This window comes from Podarcis vaucheri, assembly GCF_965113315.1.
Source record: "Podarcis vaucheri genome assembly, chromosome: Z".
In the NCBI taxonomy this organism is placed as follows: Eukaryota; Metazoa; Chordata; class Lepidosauria; order Squamata; family Lacertidae; genus Podarcis; species Podarcis vaucheri.
Genome location: NC_138758.1, coordinates 41,632,855 through 41,653,237, shown reverse-complemented (window position 1 = coordinate 41,653,237; position 20,383 = coordinate 41,632,855). Strand labels below are relative to the sequence as shown.

Genomic DNA, 20,383 nt, shown 5'->3' with positions numbered 1-20,383 from the left:
GGTACCTCAGGTTAAGAACAGTTTCAGGTTAAGAACAGACCTCCAGAACGAATTAAGTTCTTAACCCGAGGTACCACTGTACTTGAAATATGGGATCCGCATAAACTACATTTAGCATGTACATCTGACTCTTTTTTTCTTTGCTGTTTCGTACACACAGGTTTAGAAGTGTTATGGTTCTCGGGGTCAAATGAAGCATGATGTTAAATGTGTCCATGCATTTAATGCCGAGATTTTATTTAAATCTCTCACCTCTTTCTCATCCCATTGTCTCTTCCTACTATCTTATTCGACTCCCCCAATCTGCAGAAGCTGGCAGCGAAAGCTTTCAGAGGTTATTGAGTCTCTTGGGGGACACCATTACTTTGAAGGGCTGGACCGGCTACAGAGGAGGACTGGACACCAAAAGTAAGGTTTCATTGGAGGCAATTAGTATCATACCCAGATTCCAAGATATGTTGGCAGATCCAGAACATATCTTGTAATGCATGAAAATGTTCTTCTCTGGTTACTTGCTTTGTGTTCTCCTATTGGCCTTTGCAACTCAAATGTCTTGGCTCCACTTCTGTTTCAGCCCAGCACCAGTCCAGGCACCTGCATTGCTGCTTTTTAAGTCCCAATTAAAACATTTTGATGTGCTCAGCCTTTTGGTGGCATTGAATCTCTGATGGTTTTTACCCACCAGTTGTTTGCTCTTCTCTTCGCTGCTGTTTTCTGTTCCATTGTTTATTTTTATTGCAATCCGTTTGTTGTAAGTGGCTTCAAGCGTATTAGAAGGAGGACAGGGATAAAGGCTCCTCCAGTCAACCTATGTATTGAACATCCTGATTTGTTTGCACAAAGCTTATGCAGAGGTCGGATTATATCCTACTTTTCTTCTGATTTGCTCATGGGTAGGTTACACAACAATGAACATTTTGTCCTGCATTCATACTGATCCTCTTGTAGAGTGACTAAACTCCTTCCCAGTAAGCATTCATTTGTTCCACACTTTTTAATGCATTTCCTCATCACTTTCCTAACCACAAAAGGTCAGTTTCCTTTTTTAAAATGGATGTATTATGCTAGAATGACAGAGTACTGTAATCCACTTTAACTGGGCAAACCTAAATTTCCTGGTGTATGCTTGTATCCCTTCCTTAAAATATAGGTGGTCTAGAGGTACCCTGAATGTAGCAATGGTCCAATGGGAAAGGATGGAGTGTAGGAGTCCCTAAACTCCATACCACCCCACTGAAAGCCAGTGCTCCTTCCCTTTCTTTTGCAGATGACACCACAGGCATTTTTTCCATCTACACTGTCTACCAAGGGCACGAGATAATGTTCCACGTCTCAACCATGCTTCCATATTCGAAAGAGAACAAACAGCAAGTATGTGGTTTCCCTATTGATTTTTCTTGGTTAGACCACAAGCCACCATCAAAGGAAGGAAAACACAGCAGCACTTCCAGGATGCACATTTTGGAAAAGTTTATGTGGAAGACCAGTTCTGGATACTCTGTTTTAAATGAGGACCTTGACGAGTTGGAGTCTGTTCAAGAGGAGGGTAGCCAGGATGGCAAGGGGTTTGGTGACCCAAAAGAACTGGGTGTGCTTATGCGCTGGAAGAGGAGGTTAAGGGGAGACACAGGCCACAGCACACACATTAAAGCACTTTGAACAGCCACTAACTGAAGTTAGTTAAGTGTACTGAGAGTTGATAGGAGACCCCTATTTCACTCCCAGAGCTACAATTCCCAGAGTGGTTCAGCAACAAACCACAGAAAAGTCTGGAAATCTTAGCTGCGTAGAAGGAATAGGGGTTTCGTAACAATTCTCAGCACCCTTAGCAAGTTTCAGCTCCTAGAGTTATTTGGGGGCTCCCAGAATTCCATGACTGTTTAAAGTGGTATCATAGTTTTCTAAATGTGTGGTGTGGATGTGGCCCCTTCAGATATCTGAAGGGGCATCCTTGTTCTCTGGTAGCTCCGGATAGGAAGAGTAGGACCAACAGGTGGAAGCTCCCAGGAATACTGGTGGCTGTTGCCCATTGGGATTGGCAGGGCAGAAGGCAGGGAGGCCAACCGTAGGCAGAGCCAAGGCTAATGGCAGGCAGAGCCAACTAATTCTAGTTTGTCCCCATCCTCCTCCCCCCTGCTGAGTTCTATAAGGAGCAGCACTGAGGAGGAGGTTAATTAGTGCCAATCCCCTGGACTGGTTGTAAATAGGAAGGGGGGCTGGCTGGCTGGGAGAAGACTATTGTTGGTGGAGCAGGGCTCCATTTGCCTTAGTGAGCCTCTGCCAGAAAAGCAGGTTTTGGTTAAACGTTAGAAGAAGCCTCCTTATGGCAAGAGCTGTCTGACAGCGGGGGAGGCTGGTCCAGGCGGTGGTGGCCTCTCCTTCTCTGGAGGTATTTAAATCAGAGGCTGGAACATCATCCTGCAGTGCAGCCCTCCCTGGAGGGTTGGACTGGATTACATCCAAGGCTCTTTCCAGGCCTGTGGCCCAAATCTTAAGATAAGTTGATTATTTCCCCATCTCTTCATCCCTTCAGCATTTCCCACCCCCAAACTCCAAACATACCCAGTTCTCTTCAACAATTCCTCAGAGCCAAGTTCCAACAGCCGCCAAGGCTATGTTTTCTCCCCCAATGCCCTTCTGGATTCTATAAATGAGGAGGGCCTTCCTTCTGAAAGACAGTTCCTGGGGACAATCTCCTGAGCCTCGCAGATCACGTTGTTACAAGTTAGAATTTTGCATCCCGATTGTTCAGATTTCATTTCACTCACTGTTCAAAGGCGTAGAAAACATGAACTGTCAGAGCCGGCAAGTTGAACCAAAAGATTCCCTTTTTTTGGTCCATTTCAAATTGAACATGAGACTCATCTGAATATTTTACAGAGGTCTTAGTGGGGGTTGTTTTACATGAAGCCATGAACAGCTCTTTTTGTTGTTGTTGTTGTTGTTTACAGGTGGAAAGGAAACGGCATATCGGGAACGACATTGTCACCATTGTGTTCCAAGAAGGAGAAGAATCTTCTCCAGCCTTTAAGCCATCCATGATCCGCTCCCACTTTACACGTATCTTTCGCCACTCCCTTTCCACTTCCTTAATTTTGTAAAATCAACTTGTTTTCCTTTTTTCAGATTTAACTAAGGAACTCAGCTCCACTCATGGGTCAGGGCTTCTGAGCATGTTGGAATATATTTCCCAAGCTTAAATATTCACAGGCCTGAGTTTCTTAGGGTCTCGATGTACACGTGATATTTGAGTCTGTTTTGTATTACATATCCAAACTAGAAGTGTTCAGATTTCAGGGTCTTTTCTCCTAGAAATTGAAGGCTGCTGCAAAATTAGAATTAAAGAATTCTGAGCCCAGTAATTTGTTTGGGCTTGTACGCAATTAAGTTATACGTAGAACAGGCCCACTGAAATTATTGGAGCTAAGTTGGTCATGTGCATGAATTTCTATAAGCCTAACTTTGGATACATAAGAAAAGTCCTGCTGGATCAGGCCATCCTGTTTTCCCATTGGCCAACCAGATACCTATAGGAAGCTTGCAAGCCCTATGCGCTCCTGCAGTTTCCATCAACTGGCATTTAGAGACGTACTTCCTCCAACTATGGAGGCAGAGCATACAACCTTTTGAGTACCAGAAATGGATGGAGCCCATGGTTCTTCCATGCATAAATCCACTTCTGGTTATCACCAAGCTTAATCAGGGTTAAGGCAACAAACCACAGTTAAGCATTGACCACATTTGCATCCCACAATGAGCCAGGACTGCTGATTTATCACAGTTTAGTATGAATGAACAATGTGCTGGGGCATGCTTCCTGATCATTTCTGCTTCACCCCTCCCTTCCCCTAGCCTTGACTCCCCATCATCTCCAAACCGGAGGTTATAATTTGCTGCTCCTTCACAAGCTGCAAAAGTAAACCAGCAACAAACGATGCATTAAGGTTGGCTAGCAATCGTGACTTGGGAGAAAGGAACCACAAACCCTGGTTTCGATATAACAGGAAGCCATGGCACCATGGATTATTTATTCTGCCTGTGCCTGGGAAGGAGTGAAGTGGGAATGATCAGCAGTATGTATCAGCATACTACTAATTCATGGTGTACTATGATGAGCCAAAAACCCTGGCTTAGCATGTGTGAACATTCTCTCTGCATCAGGTATTGCTGCTTTTCCAACAATATGAACTGCCCTGTGGTTCGTGTGATATTCCAACATGTTCCTGTGCTTGATCTTTTAGTTCCCCCCACTTTCCCTCCCCTCCTTGTTATTTATTTCAACACAAATGTGGGGGGGGGGGAGCATTATCAAGAAACAAGTGGTTTCCATTGGCGTGGGAGTAATGGATTGAGCTCCTTAATTGATGCTGCAGATATTTTTGCCTTAGTGAGATATAATACGCAAAGTGATAGTTACAGGTGGGTGTCAACTGCAGACAAACCGTTCATTTCCTTAATTTGATATGACATGTTATGACTTTAGCTTCATGTAATATTGGTGAAAATGCACAGGGAGAGGGGGAAGTTTGAGACTAAAAAGCACAAGCGTAATTTTATTGGGGGGAAAAAGAAGGAAGAAACCTCAATGTGCTCATGTTTCAGGCTTACAGACTCTCCCAGGGGTGTGTGGACATGGGGTCCCTTCTCAGACCTATTTTGAATGTCAGGAACATGTAAAGTAGGAAGAGAAGTTGTTTCTGAGAATGTACAGAGTGCATTTTGGTTGTGACCAGCTAACAGCAGCCTGCATTATCTATGGGCTCCTTTGTGAGGAAGGACAGGATATAAACTGAATTCAAGAGGGCCCCCTCTGCTGATCTTAACACCTAAGAGAGTCTGTAGGGAAAATTGGATGGATGAAAGGTAAGCCCTAAACTGTGGAATTACCCCACCCACCCACCCACAGACATACACAGAGAGAGGTGTATCTGGCACATTTCATTGCATAGCTTTTGTTGTATGCTGAAAGTGTTTCTTTCCCCTGGCCTTCGACAACTGAGGTGTATGCCATTAGAACATGGGTAGGCTAACTAAGGCCCAGGGGCCGGATCTGGCCCAATCGCCTTCTCATTCCGGCCCGCGGACGGTCCGGGAATCAGCATGTTTTTACATGAGTAGAATGTGTGCTTTTTTTAAAAAATGCGCCTCTGGGATATTTGTGGGGCATAGGAATTTGTTCTTTCTCTCTTTTTCAAAATATAGTCCAGCCCCCCACAAGGTCTGAGGGACAGTGGACTGGTCCCCTGCTGAAAAAGTTTGCTGACCCCTGCTTTAGAACCTACCATATTTATCTGAATAAAATCAGATTAAATAAATTACAAGCCTGTTTTTTATATTTTTGTAACCTGTCCTGGGACCTTATGTTGAAAGGCAGGCAAGAAATCCAATTAGTGATGATGATGATGATGATGATAATAATAATAATAATAATAATAATAATAATAATAATAATAATAATAATAGAAGCCCATGGCTTCATTTTGCTTTATATTGGCTTCATATTGCTTCATGGCTTCATACTGCTTTAGTACTGCAATAACTTGGGAAAGAGCCCCATTGAACTCAACTTCTGAGTAGATGTGCCTAGGATTGCACAGCAAATCTCCTCCCCAAGTATAACAAAGCTGCCCCCCACATCCCAAGTATGTATGTACTGTATGTATGTATGTAATTGCATTATTTCCCATTCATTTCTTTGTCTTATATTATATGTCCCCTTCTCTCTTTTGGCTTCCTTTCTGTTGAAGTTAGACTGTAAGCTCCTTGTGGGTAGAGACTTCTTACTTTGCTTCTGTGCCAGAATATCCACATAGCACTGCAATCTGATTACTATTACGTCACACCCAAAGTGTCTCTACACCTTGCTAGAAGTGCTTGGAGTGGGGATGAGTTGAATTTTATGAATTTTTGCTTAGAGGCATGTAGCATTTGGAATAAAACCGTGGCCTGCCCCAAATATCTGATGTGCCCTTTTCCCTAGGCTGAAAATCTTTTCGGAAGAAAGCGTACCTCTCTTTGGGCCTCCTCTTCCATCCCCACCAGTGTTTACGGACCACCAAGAATTCAGGGACTTCTTGCTGGTGAAATGTAAGCTGGATACGCAATTTTCATATCAAAGAGGTCCTTATATTAAGGCATTTAGACTGCCATCCTGGACACATTTAGGAACATAGGAAGCAGCCTTACACCACAGCAGACCACATCTATCTCAGTAGTGCCTACTCTGACTTGCAGTGGCTCCCTGCGGTTTCGGGCAGGGAATCTTTCCCGGCTCACCCTGGAGATGCCAGGGATTGAACCTGGTACCCTTTGCACTGCGCTGCACTGCTGAGTTGCAGCCCTTCCCTCTTAGAATCATAGAATTGTAGAGTTGGAAGGACCCTGCGGGTCATCTAGTCCAACCCCCTGCAATGCAGGAATCCCAACGCTCAGTTCCCTATCCAGTTTGAAAGGACTCTGCTTAGCTTTGCAAATGTGCTAGAATAAACCCCCTTTGTCAAAGTGGAGCATAATTATCAGGGCCAAACTGAATATGACTTTTCATAAGAACATTTTTTTAAAAAACAACCCAACAATAATCTTTAATACAGTGGACACTCACATTGTGAACGTGATCCGTGCAGGATGCACGTTCACAACCCCCAGCGTTTGCAACCCACGTCTGCACATCTGCACATGCGCTGGTTGCGTGCATGCGCGACCACCAAAACCCGGAAGTAACCCGTTCTGGTACTTCTGGGTTTCGGCGGTCCGCAACCCAAAAAAACGCAACCTGAAGCAGCTGTAACCCAAGGTATGACTGTAGTTACAAAATGCCCAAAATGTTCTAAGTGCTATACATATAGGAGCCCAGCCTCTGTGTCATAGTACATAACATGGTCTGCATGGTATGTGACATGTCTTCTTTCTGTTTCCGTTGCCTTACAGTAATCAATGGGGAGAAAGCCACCTTGGAAACCCCGACATTTGCTCAGAAGCGGCAGCGTACTTTGGACATGCTGATCCGCTCTTTATACCAGGACCTCATGCCTGACATGCACAAGGTAAGCTCCGCCTCTTCTGTGGAACCTCAAAAAATGATTCTTGTGAAAGATGGTGGCGGTTGATCCAATGCCTTTCTTCTTCTTATGCCTGGGATCTATGCGGTGCCTGCTCCCTCTCTCCCCATGCTTTCAAGAGCACAGGTCCATCATGATTTCTTTATTTTGGTCATGCTGGCATATGACAAAACTTTAGGAGCCAGCATCTAAATTCAAGGTTGAAATTCATAACTTGCATAGGAATTTCACTTGAGGTTTTTTGTCTGTGGTGTTCATAAGACGAGCCTGTTCTGATATTGGACGAAGGGACCAGGGCCGTCTTTAGCAGATGTGGGTGCAAATATCCACCCAGCACCCCCAAATTACCACGGATAGTGTTGGGGTGGCCGTAGCCGTGCACTGCCAGCCATGGTGGTGTGCAACTCTCCCCCATGCTGCTGCGGGAGAGTGACGTTGCGCCCCTCCCAAGCCTCTGTGGGAGGAGATGTCAGGAGTTCAGCCTACAGTCGAGTAGGACCCTGGCAGAAACACATGCCTGACTCGCATGTTCCCTCCCTCCTGGAGTTTGCACAGTTGCTGCCATCTGTTACACAACTGAGCAAACTCTGAGGATCCCTTAGTGTGCTGGTGTCGGTTGGCATCGGTTGCTGTGATGTTTGGGCTGAAGAAAGCTTATGAAGCTCCCGAACGATCAACCAGGAGGGAGGGGAACACGCCAGTCGGGCATGTGTCTCTGCCAGAGTCCTACTCAAGTGTAGGCTGAACTCCTGACAGGAGAGTGCAGCTTCCCTTCCAAGCCTCCTTGGGAGGAGAGCGATCCCTGCAGAGGCTTGGGAGGGAAGCTGTGTGCCCACCAGCCATACGGTTGGTGGGGCGCAGCTTCCCTCCTAAGCCTCTGCAGGGATCGCTCTCCTCCCAAGGAGGCTTGGAAGGGAAGCTGCATGCCCGCCAGCCTTATTGTTGGTGAGGCACAGCTGGTGGGCGTGTATGGAAAGGGGAGGCCGCCAGCAAAGCCGCGCAGCTCTCCCGCTTGCTGGGGCGCCCCTGAGAGGCCAGTGCCCTGGCGTGACGCACCACTAAGCCCTATGGGAAAGACGGCTCTGGAAGGGACATAAGAAGCTGCCTTAAAATGAGTCAGACCCATTGGTCTATCTGGCTCAGTACAGTGGTGCCTCGCAAGACGAAAAGAATCCGTTCTGTGATTCTCTTCGTCTAGCGGTTTTTTTCGTCTTGCGAAGCAAGCCCATTGAAGGATTAGCGGATTAGCGCTATTAGAGGCTTTTAGAGGCTTTTAGCGGCTTATCTGCTGATTGGATCAGCTGATAAGCGGCTTAGCGGCTTAGAAAAAGGGGCGGAAAGGGGAAAAAAAACAGCAGGAACTCGCAAGACATTGTCGTCTTGCGAAGCAAGCCCATAGGAGATTCGTTTTGCGAAGCACCTCCAAAACGGAAAACTCTTTTGTCTAGCGAGTTTTCCGTCTTGCGAGGCATTCATCTTGCGGGGCACCACTGTATTGTCTACACTGATTGGCAGCAGCTCCCCAGAGTTCCAGGTCTACTAAGAGATGGCAGGGAAGGGCTGTAGCTTAGCAGTGGAGCTTATTGTCTGCATGAAGAAGGTCCTGGGTTCAGTCCCCAACATCTTGGCTTAAAAGGACCACGTAGCAAGTAATAGGAAAGACTCTATGCCAGAAACCCTGGAAAGCAGCTGCCAGTCAGAACAAGTGGATAAACAAAAATATATAATATGGTGTTCTTAAAAGTTCAGAAAACTCATGTGGTGCAGTCTTCCTTGGACCACACTGTCGGAAGACAGTATAGTCTTCCTCAGACTATACGGCTTTGGAACACAGGTGAGAGATTCATGTGTTTGAACGCCTCCCTATGTCAAGAAAGCCCTTGCAAATGGAAAACTATCATGTTGCACAGAATTAAATTAAAAAACACCCCCAGGATGACACAGTTCAGTAAAACTCTGTTGTTGTTGTTTTGCTTTCGTTTAGAACATGCTGAACAGGAGATCCTTCAGTGATGTCTTACCTGAGTCCCCAAAATCAGCCCGGAAGAAAGAGGAGGCCCGACAAGCTGAATTTGTCCGTCTTGGCCAGGTGTGGTTGCTGAGTATTTGGGATTTGTGTTTCACTGTGGCTATTTGAGGTCTTTGAACAGCTAAACAGGCTGGGCAGTGCAATATGCACCAGTGAACTGCCCCTGACTCTCACACATCCAGGCTGTGAACACAGCACACACTGCTTCACAGAGTTACTGTTACCAACACCCTTAACGAACTACAATTCCCAGGATTCTTGGGGGGGGGGGGAGAAATGTGCTTCAAAGGTATGGTGTATGGAAACAGCCTCCCTAACTTTCTCTCTTTCTGTTCATCTCTTTCTCATAGGATGCCTATAGAATTTATTTTGTATTTTTAAAAAAGGTTTTTTGTTAAAAGATTTTCAAGTATACATTTCCATATTAAAATCTTTCATTATACCAGTACATTCAGCGACTTCCCTCCTTCCCCTTCCAAGGCTCCTTTAATTTAGCCACAACTCCTGCATATTCTTGTATATCCACTTAGTTCGATTTCTTCCCCTTTTTATATCCCTTTTAGATATGTTGTACTCAGTCCATTTGTGGGCTAACAAGATCCATGCTGCTGTTGTCGCATACATAAATATATTTTTCTGACACCTGGGTACCTCCGTCTGAACCATTCCTAACAGGAATGCCTCTGGGTTTGGGGAAAATGTTATTTTAAAATAGAATTTATTTTGTAATGCAGCACGTAAGCCTGAGCACCACATTCCCTTCTGAACAACCTTCCAAGTACCACATGACAGTGGTGGGAGGAGCCAGAGGCTAAAATGGGTGTAATAACCACTGTAACTTTTACCTTTGCACAGTTCTATAGCTTCTCCACACACCCCGTTGCATCTTCCATCCTGACAAGTAAGAGACATGCTTATTAGAATTCAGTGACACTTTATATCCAGGGGAAGGCATGCATGCTAGGCACGAAGGAGGGCCAATGAAGTATGTAGCCTAGGGAGAGTTACAAGGGAGAGATAGAGAAGCCCAGAGGGCCACATTCAGCTCCTGGGCCTGTAGTAAGTAAGCAAATAACAACTTTCAAAAGCACCCCACAGCCCTAAATAAGTAGCCAACTCTCAATAAGCTGTAGGAAATACAATGGGACCCTTGTCAAGATAATTCTTCAGGGTGATTGAGAGCTTTTGTTGATCATACTCAAAGAAGAGACATTGAAATCAATATACTTGATGTCATTAATTTAATGGGATATCCCTTGAAAGACCCCAGTCCAGAGCAGCCCTGCAAGGGGGGGGGGGATTCCCCTCTAAAAACTGATGCCACAGCAAAAGCTGCTTTTGAAATGTGCTGTTTCTTTGTGTGTTTACGAGACACTTTACAAAATAAATTCTCTAGACACTGTAGAAATAAAAGGGGATAGAACAGAAAAATAAAACTGCTACAATGAAAAGACAATAAGCTCTAGGGGCAGGTACAAAGCCAGAACAGTAAAATACCATGTGCAGCACAGAACTTAAACAGCCATTGGATACAGAGAAAGAAAAGAAAAAAGCCAGCCAGCCATGTCACAGGGACTTAAACCAGATCTTAAATGGCCTGGGAGAGCAGCAAATGATCACATGATACTTCTGGAGATGAGGGTAGTTTACAACAAATTGGAGACATTGAAAGGGGATTAGACCCGATTCATGGAAGGCAAGGCTACCAGTGGCTGCTATCCTTGATGGCTATGTTCTGCCTCCGCAGTTGCTCCGCAGTTGCACATCAGAGCTCCTTTGCAAAGGCATCTAGTTGGGCAATGTGAGAACAGGATGCTAGTGTGAGAACAGGATGCTAGTGTTTGAGGGGGGTCTTTGGCAAAGTTCACATTAGTGCCCCTCATCCCCAGGTTGGAGGTTTTCCTGTCAAAGCATCACTCCAGAACACCCGGGGGGGGGGCTTTATGTGGTGGTTTTCAGCTGCCTGGCATGGTGGGCCCAAGGCAGGTGTTGAGTACCTTTGGGTCCTGTCAGGGTACTAGGACCCCTGCAGCTGTCCAAGGGTGCTGGGTGCTGTTCTCCATCAACAGAGGTGGTGATGCTTCTGAACATCTGTTGCAGGAAACAGCGGGAGGGTTGTGTTCTTGCACTCAGGTTGTGCTTGTGGGCTTCCTGGTGGGTGGGGAATCTCATTGCCCAGTATGAGAACAGGATACTGGACTAGAGGGGCCATTGGCCTAATCCAGCAGGTCTCTTGTGTTAATATGACACCAGACCTGCTCCCAGGCTCTTGACTGCAGTTATATTTGCATCAGCCCTCTGTGGTTCTATGCATCTTTATTTTCACAGCTTTAAAGAAAACCCTGAAAAACGCGCAACACATTCTATCAACGCCAAATTGATTTCCTCTCACCCTTGGGGGAAAAAAAAAACCCAACAAATTAGCACACCAAATGTTCGAGAGAGGGAGAATATTACGTCAGGCTTACCAATAGAAATGAGAGCAAAATCCTGTTCAACAAAGGCAGCAGCATCAAGTCCAAATTGCAAGCAAGGGCAATTAACAGGGGATCAGTTGTAAAGAAAACCAGGTTGAAACAGGAAGGAATTAGCAGGCTCTGAGCGCTCACTGGCTTCTCCTTTGCAGAGGGAAGGAGAAAACACAGTGTCTGCAGATCAAATAGAAAGTGGGTCAAAAAAAAGATCTGGATTTGGGTAGCCCTTTGTGGCCGCAGTTTGGTAGCCTTCTTTACAGCATGAAAGGAAGCAGCTTGCAAGTTCACAGTATCAGGAGAGGCCCTTCAACAGATAATGAGGCCCTGACTTTGATAAGAAAGATTATAGTGTTTCTCGTGGAGCAGTCAAGTACCCTCTTAGCAGATTTGCCAAATATGTCATTTCGTGAAGTGTATCATTGTGTTCTTCCCAGAACCGCTGTACCTTTTACATGCTGAGATGGTTGCCATGGTGGTCTGGTGGGACTTTGTGCCCAGGACAGCATGAGATGTGTTTGTCACAATAAGTATAATTAATTCATGGGATTTGCCTCTATGAGGTGTGCTGGTGGCCACTGGCTTTGATAGCTTTAAGCAAATTGTGGATAATTTTGATGATAGCTGTTAGCCATGATGGCAAGATTGAGCATCTGTGGTCAGAGGCAGGCTGTCTTTGAATACCAGAAACTAGGGATATGCAGAAAGGGAGAGTTGTTGCCTTCATACTTGTAGAGGTATCAAAACAAAACATCCAAAAATGGAGATGTCCCCAACGCACCATGAAAACAGGTAAATTGTCAGGCCCAGCCCACTTTGATCAATATCAGAGTATTGATTGGGAAGGGGGGACATACTGCTTTGTTTTCAGTCAGTGCATGTCCTATAACTTTCTGCTGAAATCATACAACTCTTAATACCACAAATATTTTGGTTTATTTTTTGCCCTCCTTTCATTGTGCCATAGGGCAGGAGAGCCTCTCTAGATAGCAATAATGTGGTAACATTGGGGAAGCATTGCGCTACAGCCAATAAAGCAGAATGCCGTGTGGATGGTCCAGTATAAACCTGTGATTAATGTATTATCATTACATAATTGACATGTTGTTGAATACACCTGTCAGAGGGGCCATCTGTTCCTTATGGCCATCTTTGTGCAGTGGAAGGTTTCTTCACTGTACCATGCAGATAACACAGGTGAAACAGGCACTCCATATGGAGGCCGGCATGTAAGTAAATCAGTCTTTACAGTCTCACGCCCTCTCACCACCACAAACTTTATAAAGGAAGGGGTCATGGCTCACTTGGTGAAAGCAAAATAAGTCTCTGGCATTCTAGTTAATGGGATCTGCAGTAGAAAGGCAGTAGAGTCAGGGAATCACCTGAGACCCATGAGAGCTGCTGTCAAGACTGACTCCATATAAGACTGACTTCATATTCTCTCTCTCTCTCTCTCTTGTGTGTGTCTTTTTTTTTTTAAGGCACTCAAACTCAAAACCATTGTGAGAGGCGATGCCCCAGCTATTCTGGCTTCCACAAGCCTCTGTAAAAAGGAGGTGAGTGAATGGTTAACAGGTAAATCTTCGGGGGAGGATAGGAGGTGAGTTGGCTCAAGAGCCTGGTATGGTTTCTGATTGCTGTGGATAATAGGTTTGTGCTTAGAAGCAAACCACAGTGCAAAATAGAGGTTTTAAAAATATGTAAATATGCATGATTTAGACAGGTCACATAAGTTACATTTTATTTTCATTTTTATTATTAGCCTTGGCGTTTCTTTTTTTATCCTCAGCTAACTGAGGGATTTCTGCTTCCCCAAGGGATGCAAAGCAACCTCTTGAACTCACCTCTGTAGATCAGTATGTTGTGACTCTAGTGCTTAGCACCCTTCCCTGTTATGCTCACCAGTTCACCGTTCTCTTGTTCCACAGCCCTGGGAGTCCCAGTGCTTCTGCAGCAATTTCCCTCATGATGTTTTCTGCGCAGATTCCTGGGGCCAGTCACTGCTCATCTCTACAGATGTTGGTGTCCTCCTCTTAGATGGTTGGTGGATGACCCTGTGATTGTTAGCATGTGCTGACCTGGTTGCCTTGCATTCCCCTACCCCCAATTGATTTCTGTAATGTAGCTTATGTGGGGCTTCCTTCATATCTGGCCTGAAAGCTGCTAGTGAGGCCAGACTCCTCACGGGAGCAGGCTGCTGGTTATATGTTACCACTCTGCTGAGAGGGTTGCACTGGTTGTCAATTTGCCACCAAGCCAGGTTCTAGGTACTTGGGTTAATTCACAGAGCCCTTAATCACTTTAATGACCGTCTGATCCCTTATGCTCCACCTCCATCACTAAGATCTTCTGATGAGGCACTTCTGGTGGTTCTCCACATGCCTGACACTCGGTTTGCCCTTGCTGAGCATTGAGCCTTTAGGTTTGGCAGGCCCTGCCCTGTGGAGCAGCCTGCCAGTAGAGGTTTAGCAGGAATAATCTCTGCCTCCTTTTAGATGGCACGTACAATGGTGCTATTTAGAAAGGCCTTTGAAATCTGAATATTATTGTAACCAGCCAATATATATGGATTTCCCCATTGATGTTTTGATCTGAGCCTTGACACAGAGTCTCTTGAATTTTTCCTTCCAGATGGGCAGCCTCCCATCCCAGTGTTTGATAAAACTTTACAGATCAAACAGATGCATGTATTGGAAACTCTGGACCTTCTCATTACTAGAGCGGACAAAGGTAAGGCACGTAAGCCTGTCTGGGAGGAAATGTCATTTCCCTGGGCAAGCTTGTGGTAGAAGCATAACTGCTTCGCTGGAGGTATTTTAGCTTAGGTTGGGTCTTCCAGGATCCTGCATTTATTTTGTATGATACTGTGTCTACTGTTTTAACCTTCTGTAAGCCCTTTGAATGCAAAACTATATCTTGTGTCCAATCTCAATGCTGGGATTTGTTGAAGAAAGAAAGCTGGATGGAATGTCCTGGATTGCCTGGGACTGTGGCCTGCAGTAGACAACAAAACAAACCATGACTGCCTTTGTGAAAACCCACAGCCTCCCTCCTTTTAGCTGTCCCCGTAACATGTCTATTTGTGTGTCTCCCACCTGACAGGGAAGGACGCTCGCCTCCTCGTCTTCCGGCTGAGTGCCGTACGGAAAGGCATGGAATCCAAGCAAGCCAGAAGCAAGTGTGACTGCCGAGAGAACAAACTGGAGAAAACGAAAGGTGCTTATGGCAGGGGGTGGGGGAGCTTTTTCAGCCTAGGGGCTGCCTTCCCTTCGGGTAACCTCCTGGGCAAAAGGAGGTGGGGCAACAAATATGCACTTTGCCTTTGCACAGTAGGCTAGTTTCTTCATGCACACACACACACACACACACCATTCTATTCTCCACACAGCCGAGGAGTTTGAGTTCAGGGACACGTTCCGACCTGATAAAAACATTCATTGAGGGTATGAAGCAGCGCTGGAGAGGGGGGTGACCTGGGTAGAGTATGATGGTAGTGCTGAGATCAGGCAGTGGGTCTCAGCCAACCAACCAACCAACCAACCAACCAGCTGAACGATGCTTTAAGGGATCACAAGGTTGTGAACATGTGAAACTGCCTTATCTTGGAGTCATCTGGCCTACTATTGTTGGCGGCTTTCTAGTGTCGGTGGCTTCCCCATCCTTGACGTCCTCTTTATACAGGGAATCTGGGGGTTTGAACCTGGGAGTCTGTTGTCTATAGGCGGAGTATATGCTCTTATCATTGACCAAGGTGCCTGTCCTTGCATTAGAGTTTTCCTGTAAGAACACCCCTGCATTAAAGCAGGCTGATTTCAGGTGTCAGGGGACAGCAGCACAACAGCTTAAGCCAATAGTTTTGGGTAGGTGAATGAGTGGAAACTACAAAACTTAATTTCTTCCCCCTCCTCAGTCTCTAGTCAAGCTCAAGTCCCACATGGACCACAGCATAGCACTGAGTCTCTGGGGAAGGGTCATAGGTCAGTGGTGCAGAGTTTGTTCTGTATGAAGAATGTCCCAGGTTCAAACCCCGGCAACTCCAGTAGGGCTGGGAGAGGCCCTTTTCTGAAATCCTGGACCACAGCTGCTAGTCAGCAAAGACAGTGCTGGTCTAAATGGTCCAATAGTCTGACTCAGTATAAGGCAGGTTCCTACGTCAATGCAGTTGGGCAGTGATGCCTTCTGTTCCTTTGCAAGAAACAGCTAGATGTGGTGGTGCTCAAACATTTCTCCTGTGACCCAGAGCATGATCCACTGTGGTCAGTTTGCAGCTCTCCTCTCCCATCCCTCTGAGCCAGGCTTTCCTTTGGGACATTTCTCAGAGCTCTGCTTGACACACACACACACACACACACACACACACACACACACACACTCAACTGACCCTTTGTTGTCCAGGCTGCCATCTGTATGCCATCAACACCCACCACAGCAACGAGCTGCGGATCGTCGCATCCATCCGGAACAAGCTGCTTCTCATCACCAGGAAGTTCAAGCAGTGGGAGGGTCTGAACAGTGGCCTCTCGTTGTCGCCTCAGTCAGAGTCCCCAGTTGAAGAATTCCAGTACATCCGGGTAGGTTTGAGGTAAAGCACTGGCAAACTACCACCGTCCACACCATGCCTCCTCCTCCTTGGGTGCCTGGCGGAAAATGGTAAGCTGCCCTTTTAAGCCTAGGAGCTGATCCAGTCTTCCTGATCTTTAAAAATCCTTCAGAGAGGCCATGGGGCCCACGATCAAGAGGGGAAACTTTGGCCTTCCCAGTGTTATTGGGACTTCCAACTCCCACCATCCCTGAGCACACTGGCCAGCCCATCAGCGCCTGGAGGGCCACAGATTTCCCCACCCCTGCCGTAAAAGCAGCCACAGCTTAAAATTATAGGCCAGTGGGAGGAAGGTGTCACCAAGCCTTTTGAGCCAATGGGTGCATTTGGAATGCTGAGAAAGTTCTTTGGGCGACAGTCACTAAACGGGTTGCATAAGGGCTTCCATATCTTTACAAAAAATGCAGAAAAGGAGGACCATAAAATGGTTCAGGCACACACACACTATTCAGCCATCCCATCAATGGGAAAAGGCACCTACATCAGCCGCCACCATGCTCACACACAGAGAGAGAAGTTTTTCACACCTCAGCTCAGGTTTTAGGGGGGGGGGCTGTTCAGTGTAGGAGAGGCCAAGCCAATGCAAACAGGGACTGAGTAGGGAGAGCAAGCAGCCCTTCATCTATTGCAGATTTTTGAGGGAATATTTACCAAGACCTCTCACAGACACCAGAGAGGGTCCTGAAAGGATGGGCAAACTGGCCTCCATGGGTGCTGCATTGGCAACCTGTGTTCTAGACCAACAAACCTCCTTCAGTTCAGAGCAGCTTGGAATAGCTAAGTCTTCATTTGACCCTAACCAGAGAGGGCACCAGACACACATCCAGCAAGAAGGAGTTCCACATGGACAGGGCACACTGATAGGGCACAGAGGCCTTATTTCTAGGGCCTATCAGCTTGATGGATCTTCATAGCGGGTCTGTCGGCAAAGCCTCCATGCCTGATCTGTGCTTGCATATCAGCCTTTATCATGCTCTTCTAACTTTAGATACCTTTTTATTAACTAAAATGTTTAAAATGCAAATGATTTATTGTGGGAGGTTCTGCAATCTCTGTTGTTGTATTGGTTACCCTTTTCTGTACCTGAGATCCTCAAGAAGTCTGAATTTGGTGTCCTGCATCTCTGTTCATGCGCACACACAATACCTCTAATGTAGCATTGTTTGGGGATTGCAGGAGATCTGCTTGTCTGACCCCCCTGTTGTCATGACATTGGTGGACGGGCCCACGGGGGAAAATGACAACCTGATTTGCGTCGCCTACCGGCACCAGTTCGACTTGATCAATGAGAGCACGGGCGAATCCTACAGATTGCACCATGTCGACTCAAGCAGGGTAAGTTCATTGGGTGTCACAGCAGTTTGCTGAAGCTGCTGTCCCTCGTTTCCTTCGAAAGGGTCTCAGCCTCCCCACCCCCAAGGCTGCCCGAGCAAAAATGCAGTTGATCTCAGGATCAGGGCCATCTCCTGATGTCTACTGTCATCCTGATTCAGTTGATTAAAAAGGCAATCCTAGGTGATGAATCAGTCAAAATGAAATAATTTTGTCCTGTTACTTCCTGTGATTTTTTTTTACCGTCAAGATCACTGGGATTTCTAAACATGCTTAACTTGGACTGGGTCATGCCCCCTGTGCCAGAAAACCAAAATGTATAATAACAGAAGCAGCACTTCTGCAGTTGTTTACTTAGGCTTTGAATTAGAAGTGTACGTAAAACAATTAGATTAAATTACAGACCAGATGCAGGTGCCAGAATTTAGAAACATTTGGTGGGATCGGGATGGGAAGCGGGGGGTGGGGAGTGGGACTTCTCCTTTTTCTCCTGATACAAAACCGCTGAATTGTTCTCAAAGAGTTCGTAGGAAGCTCAGCCTCCAGCCTGCCCACTACCCTTGCCCGTTATCATTGCAGGTTAATTTTGTTGCAGCTATTGATGTGTATGAAGATGGAGAAGCTGGCCTGCTCTTGTGTTATAACTGTAAGTACTGTTAACTTGCTCTGTCCAGGGAGACGGTCTGGGGTCTGTCTATGGTTCCGTCTTGCATCAGTGCAGAATGGACATTTAAGGAATAAGACTTGCTTCGCACAGGAGAGGCAGTAAGGTAGAATAGGGATTGCTAGAGCTGAGGAGAAACACCCTCTGCTGGCAGTCAGGAAAGCAGTGGTGGTTGGGGTGTTTGCGTGCATGTGCTTGCGTGTGCACTTGAAAGCAGGGAGGCCTACCTGTGGAAATCGGAGGATGTTATTGAGATGATGTAACTTCAAGAATTTGCTTACTTTCCTCCCATTACTTTTTTCCTTTTGCATAATGTCTGTTGGATTATGAACCTGCAGGCAGGGATTCTCTCATCTTTGATGCAAAACATAAAACAGTTGGAAAACGTTAGGTGCTTTATAAATGATATTATCATATTTCATTTTTAAAAGTGATATTATTAATGTCACTATCATTTATAAAGTGGTAATAATAGTTCTACTAAGAGTACCTTAATTATGTTATTGGATATAGCCCAATCATCATCTTCATCATATTTCAGAGAATTACAGAATTAGAAGGGACCCCAGGGGTCATCTAGTCCAACTCCCTGCAGTGCAGGAATCCCAGCTAAAGCATCCATGACAGGTGGTCATCTTGCCATAGGACTGCCCCCATAGGCATGAAAAGCATTTCTTCTCTTGCACATATGCCCCGCAATATATGTCCACTGCACATTAATGATTGAGAAATAATATAATATAGTATAGTATAAGATTATAATATAATAAAACAGTTATACAATTTAAATAGAATAAGGATAATAGTAAACAGTTTGTTTGGAAAGGGGCAGAAGTAAGAGAAGAGAAATACGGACTTGCTTTCCTGCTGGTTGCACATGTTCTTTGCATAAGCAGCACACGGTGGTGGGTGGGCAGCTGACAGATGCATCAAAACAGCTGCCAGAAGTCGAAGTGAGCCTGGACTGATGCATGGGCAGCCACTAAGCCTTCTCTTCTCCATTATCCTTATCCAAAACAAGGAGGGGCTCAAGTGGGTTGATGGTAGAATGCAGTAGATGGCCAACCCCCAAGTCTTGCCCTCCCTTTTCCACTAGAATAGGCAAATGAGCCCACACCTAGTGGTAGTGGTGAAATTAGTCTATGCAGCTTGACTTGAAGGCAGAAAGACGAGGAATCTGGAAAGGTTTCTGCCTTCTGGCCACCTCAGCCATCACCCCACTTGCCAGTCCTCTGATTCTAGGTGAAGCTGACTTGAGCAAAAATCTCTTGTCAGTATATCTTATTGGCAAAGCAAAGCTAGGAACCTGGATGAGCAAAAGCCCTCGCACATGTGGACAAAGCAGAAGAGCAAGGAGAAAGCAAGCGCCAAACTTCCATTTCATAGAGCTGTAGAGTCGAAAGGGAGCCTCCTGGTATGTTACGGGCTGTGCAATGCAGGGTGCAGCAGCATCATCTCTGGCAGATGGGCCATCCAGCCTCTGCTTAAAATACCTCCAGCAAGGGAGAGCCTACCACCTCCTGCTCGGGCAGACTGTTCCACAGTGAAACAGCTGTTACCTTTAGGAAGATTCTCCTCACATTTAGCCAAAATCTGCTTTCCTGCCATTTCTGTCTTCTATGCAGTGCTTTTTTTTTCTGGGAGTACACAGGGGTACGCTACCGCTAAACATTTTGAGAATCTAAGTATGGCCTCATTGAGGGGCAGTATTTCAATATGAGTAGGAAAATGAGAGTACCCCTAAACGTTTTTTAAGGAAAAACAAGCACTGCTTCTATGTATTTGAAAACAGCTCTCCTCTCTCCGATGTTGAAGGTTGCCAATTCCACTGGTGACTACCTGTGGCTTTGGCATTGGCCAGATGCTTGAGCATAGAGTAGCTGAGGCCTTTCCCAGCGAAATGGTGAGGCTGCAACAGGAGAAAGCTTCACTCCTTCTAATTTCTGTGTTCCTGGCTGTTGTCACAGGAGCAGGGCCAGTGACATTGCTTGGCTGCCTTGTTTTTCTACATTTTGTGTCAAGGTCTATGTTTCTTTATTTGCTTGAAGTTAACAGGGGTCTCTTGTTACAGATGTCTGCTATTACCGCAAAGTGTGCCCCTTCAATGGGGGCTCGCCTTTGGTCCAGCCATCAGCATCTGACTTCCACTTCAGCTGGAACCAGGTTCCTTATGCCATTGGTAAGAAGAACCAATTGCCTCCCCCTTTCCAATAAGTCTCTGCTGCTGTG

At 45.9% G+C, this 20,383-nt stretch overlaps 1 protein-coding gene across 5 annotated transcripts in view; it reads left to right on the top strand.

The window, feature by feature from the left end:
- The window catches only part of GARNL3 (GTPase activating Rap/RanGAP domain like 3), a 112,482-nt gene that overhangs the window by 78,061 nt on the left and 14,038 nt on the right, over positions 1–20,383 (top strand). For all 5 annotated transcript variants that reach the window (XM_082207674.1, XM_082207678.1, XM_082207677.1 and 2 more), the window contains 15 exons: positions 310–408; positions 1,268–1,371; positions 2,952–3,060; positions 4,374–4,419; positions 5,981–6,087; positions 6,928–7,043; positions 9,043–9,147; positions 13,040–13,114; positions 13,487–13,598; positions 14,190–14,288; positions 14,661–14,774; positions 15,954–16,129; positions 17,335–17,493; positions 18,070–18,136; positions 20,226–20,333. In XM_082207674.1, the coding sequence (XP_082063800.1) occupies positions 310–408; positions 1,268–1,371; positions 2,952–3,060; positions 4,374–4,419; positions 5,981–6,087; positions 6,928–7,043; positions 9,043–9,147; positions 13,040–13,114; positions 13,487–13,598; positions 14,190–14,288; positions 14,661–14,774; positions 15,954–16,129; positions 17,335–17,493; positions 18,070–18,136; positions 20,226–20,333 (1,596 nt within the window). The remainder of the gene's footprint in view (positions 1–309; positions 409–1,267; positions 1,372–2,951; positions 3,061–4,373; positions 4,420–5,980; positions 6,088–6,927; positions 7,044–9,042; positions 9,148–13,039; positions 13,115–13,486; positions 13,599–14,189; positions 14,289–14,660; positions 14,775–15,953; positions 16,130–17,334; positions 17,494–18,069; positions 18,137–20,225; positions 20,334–20,383) is intronic.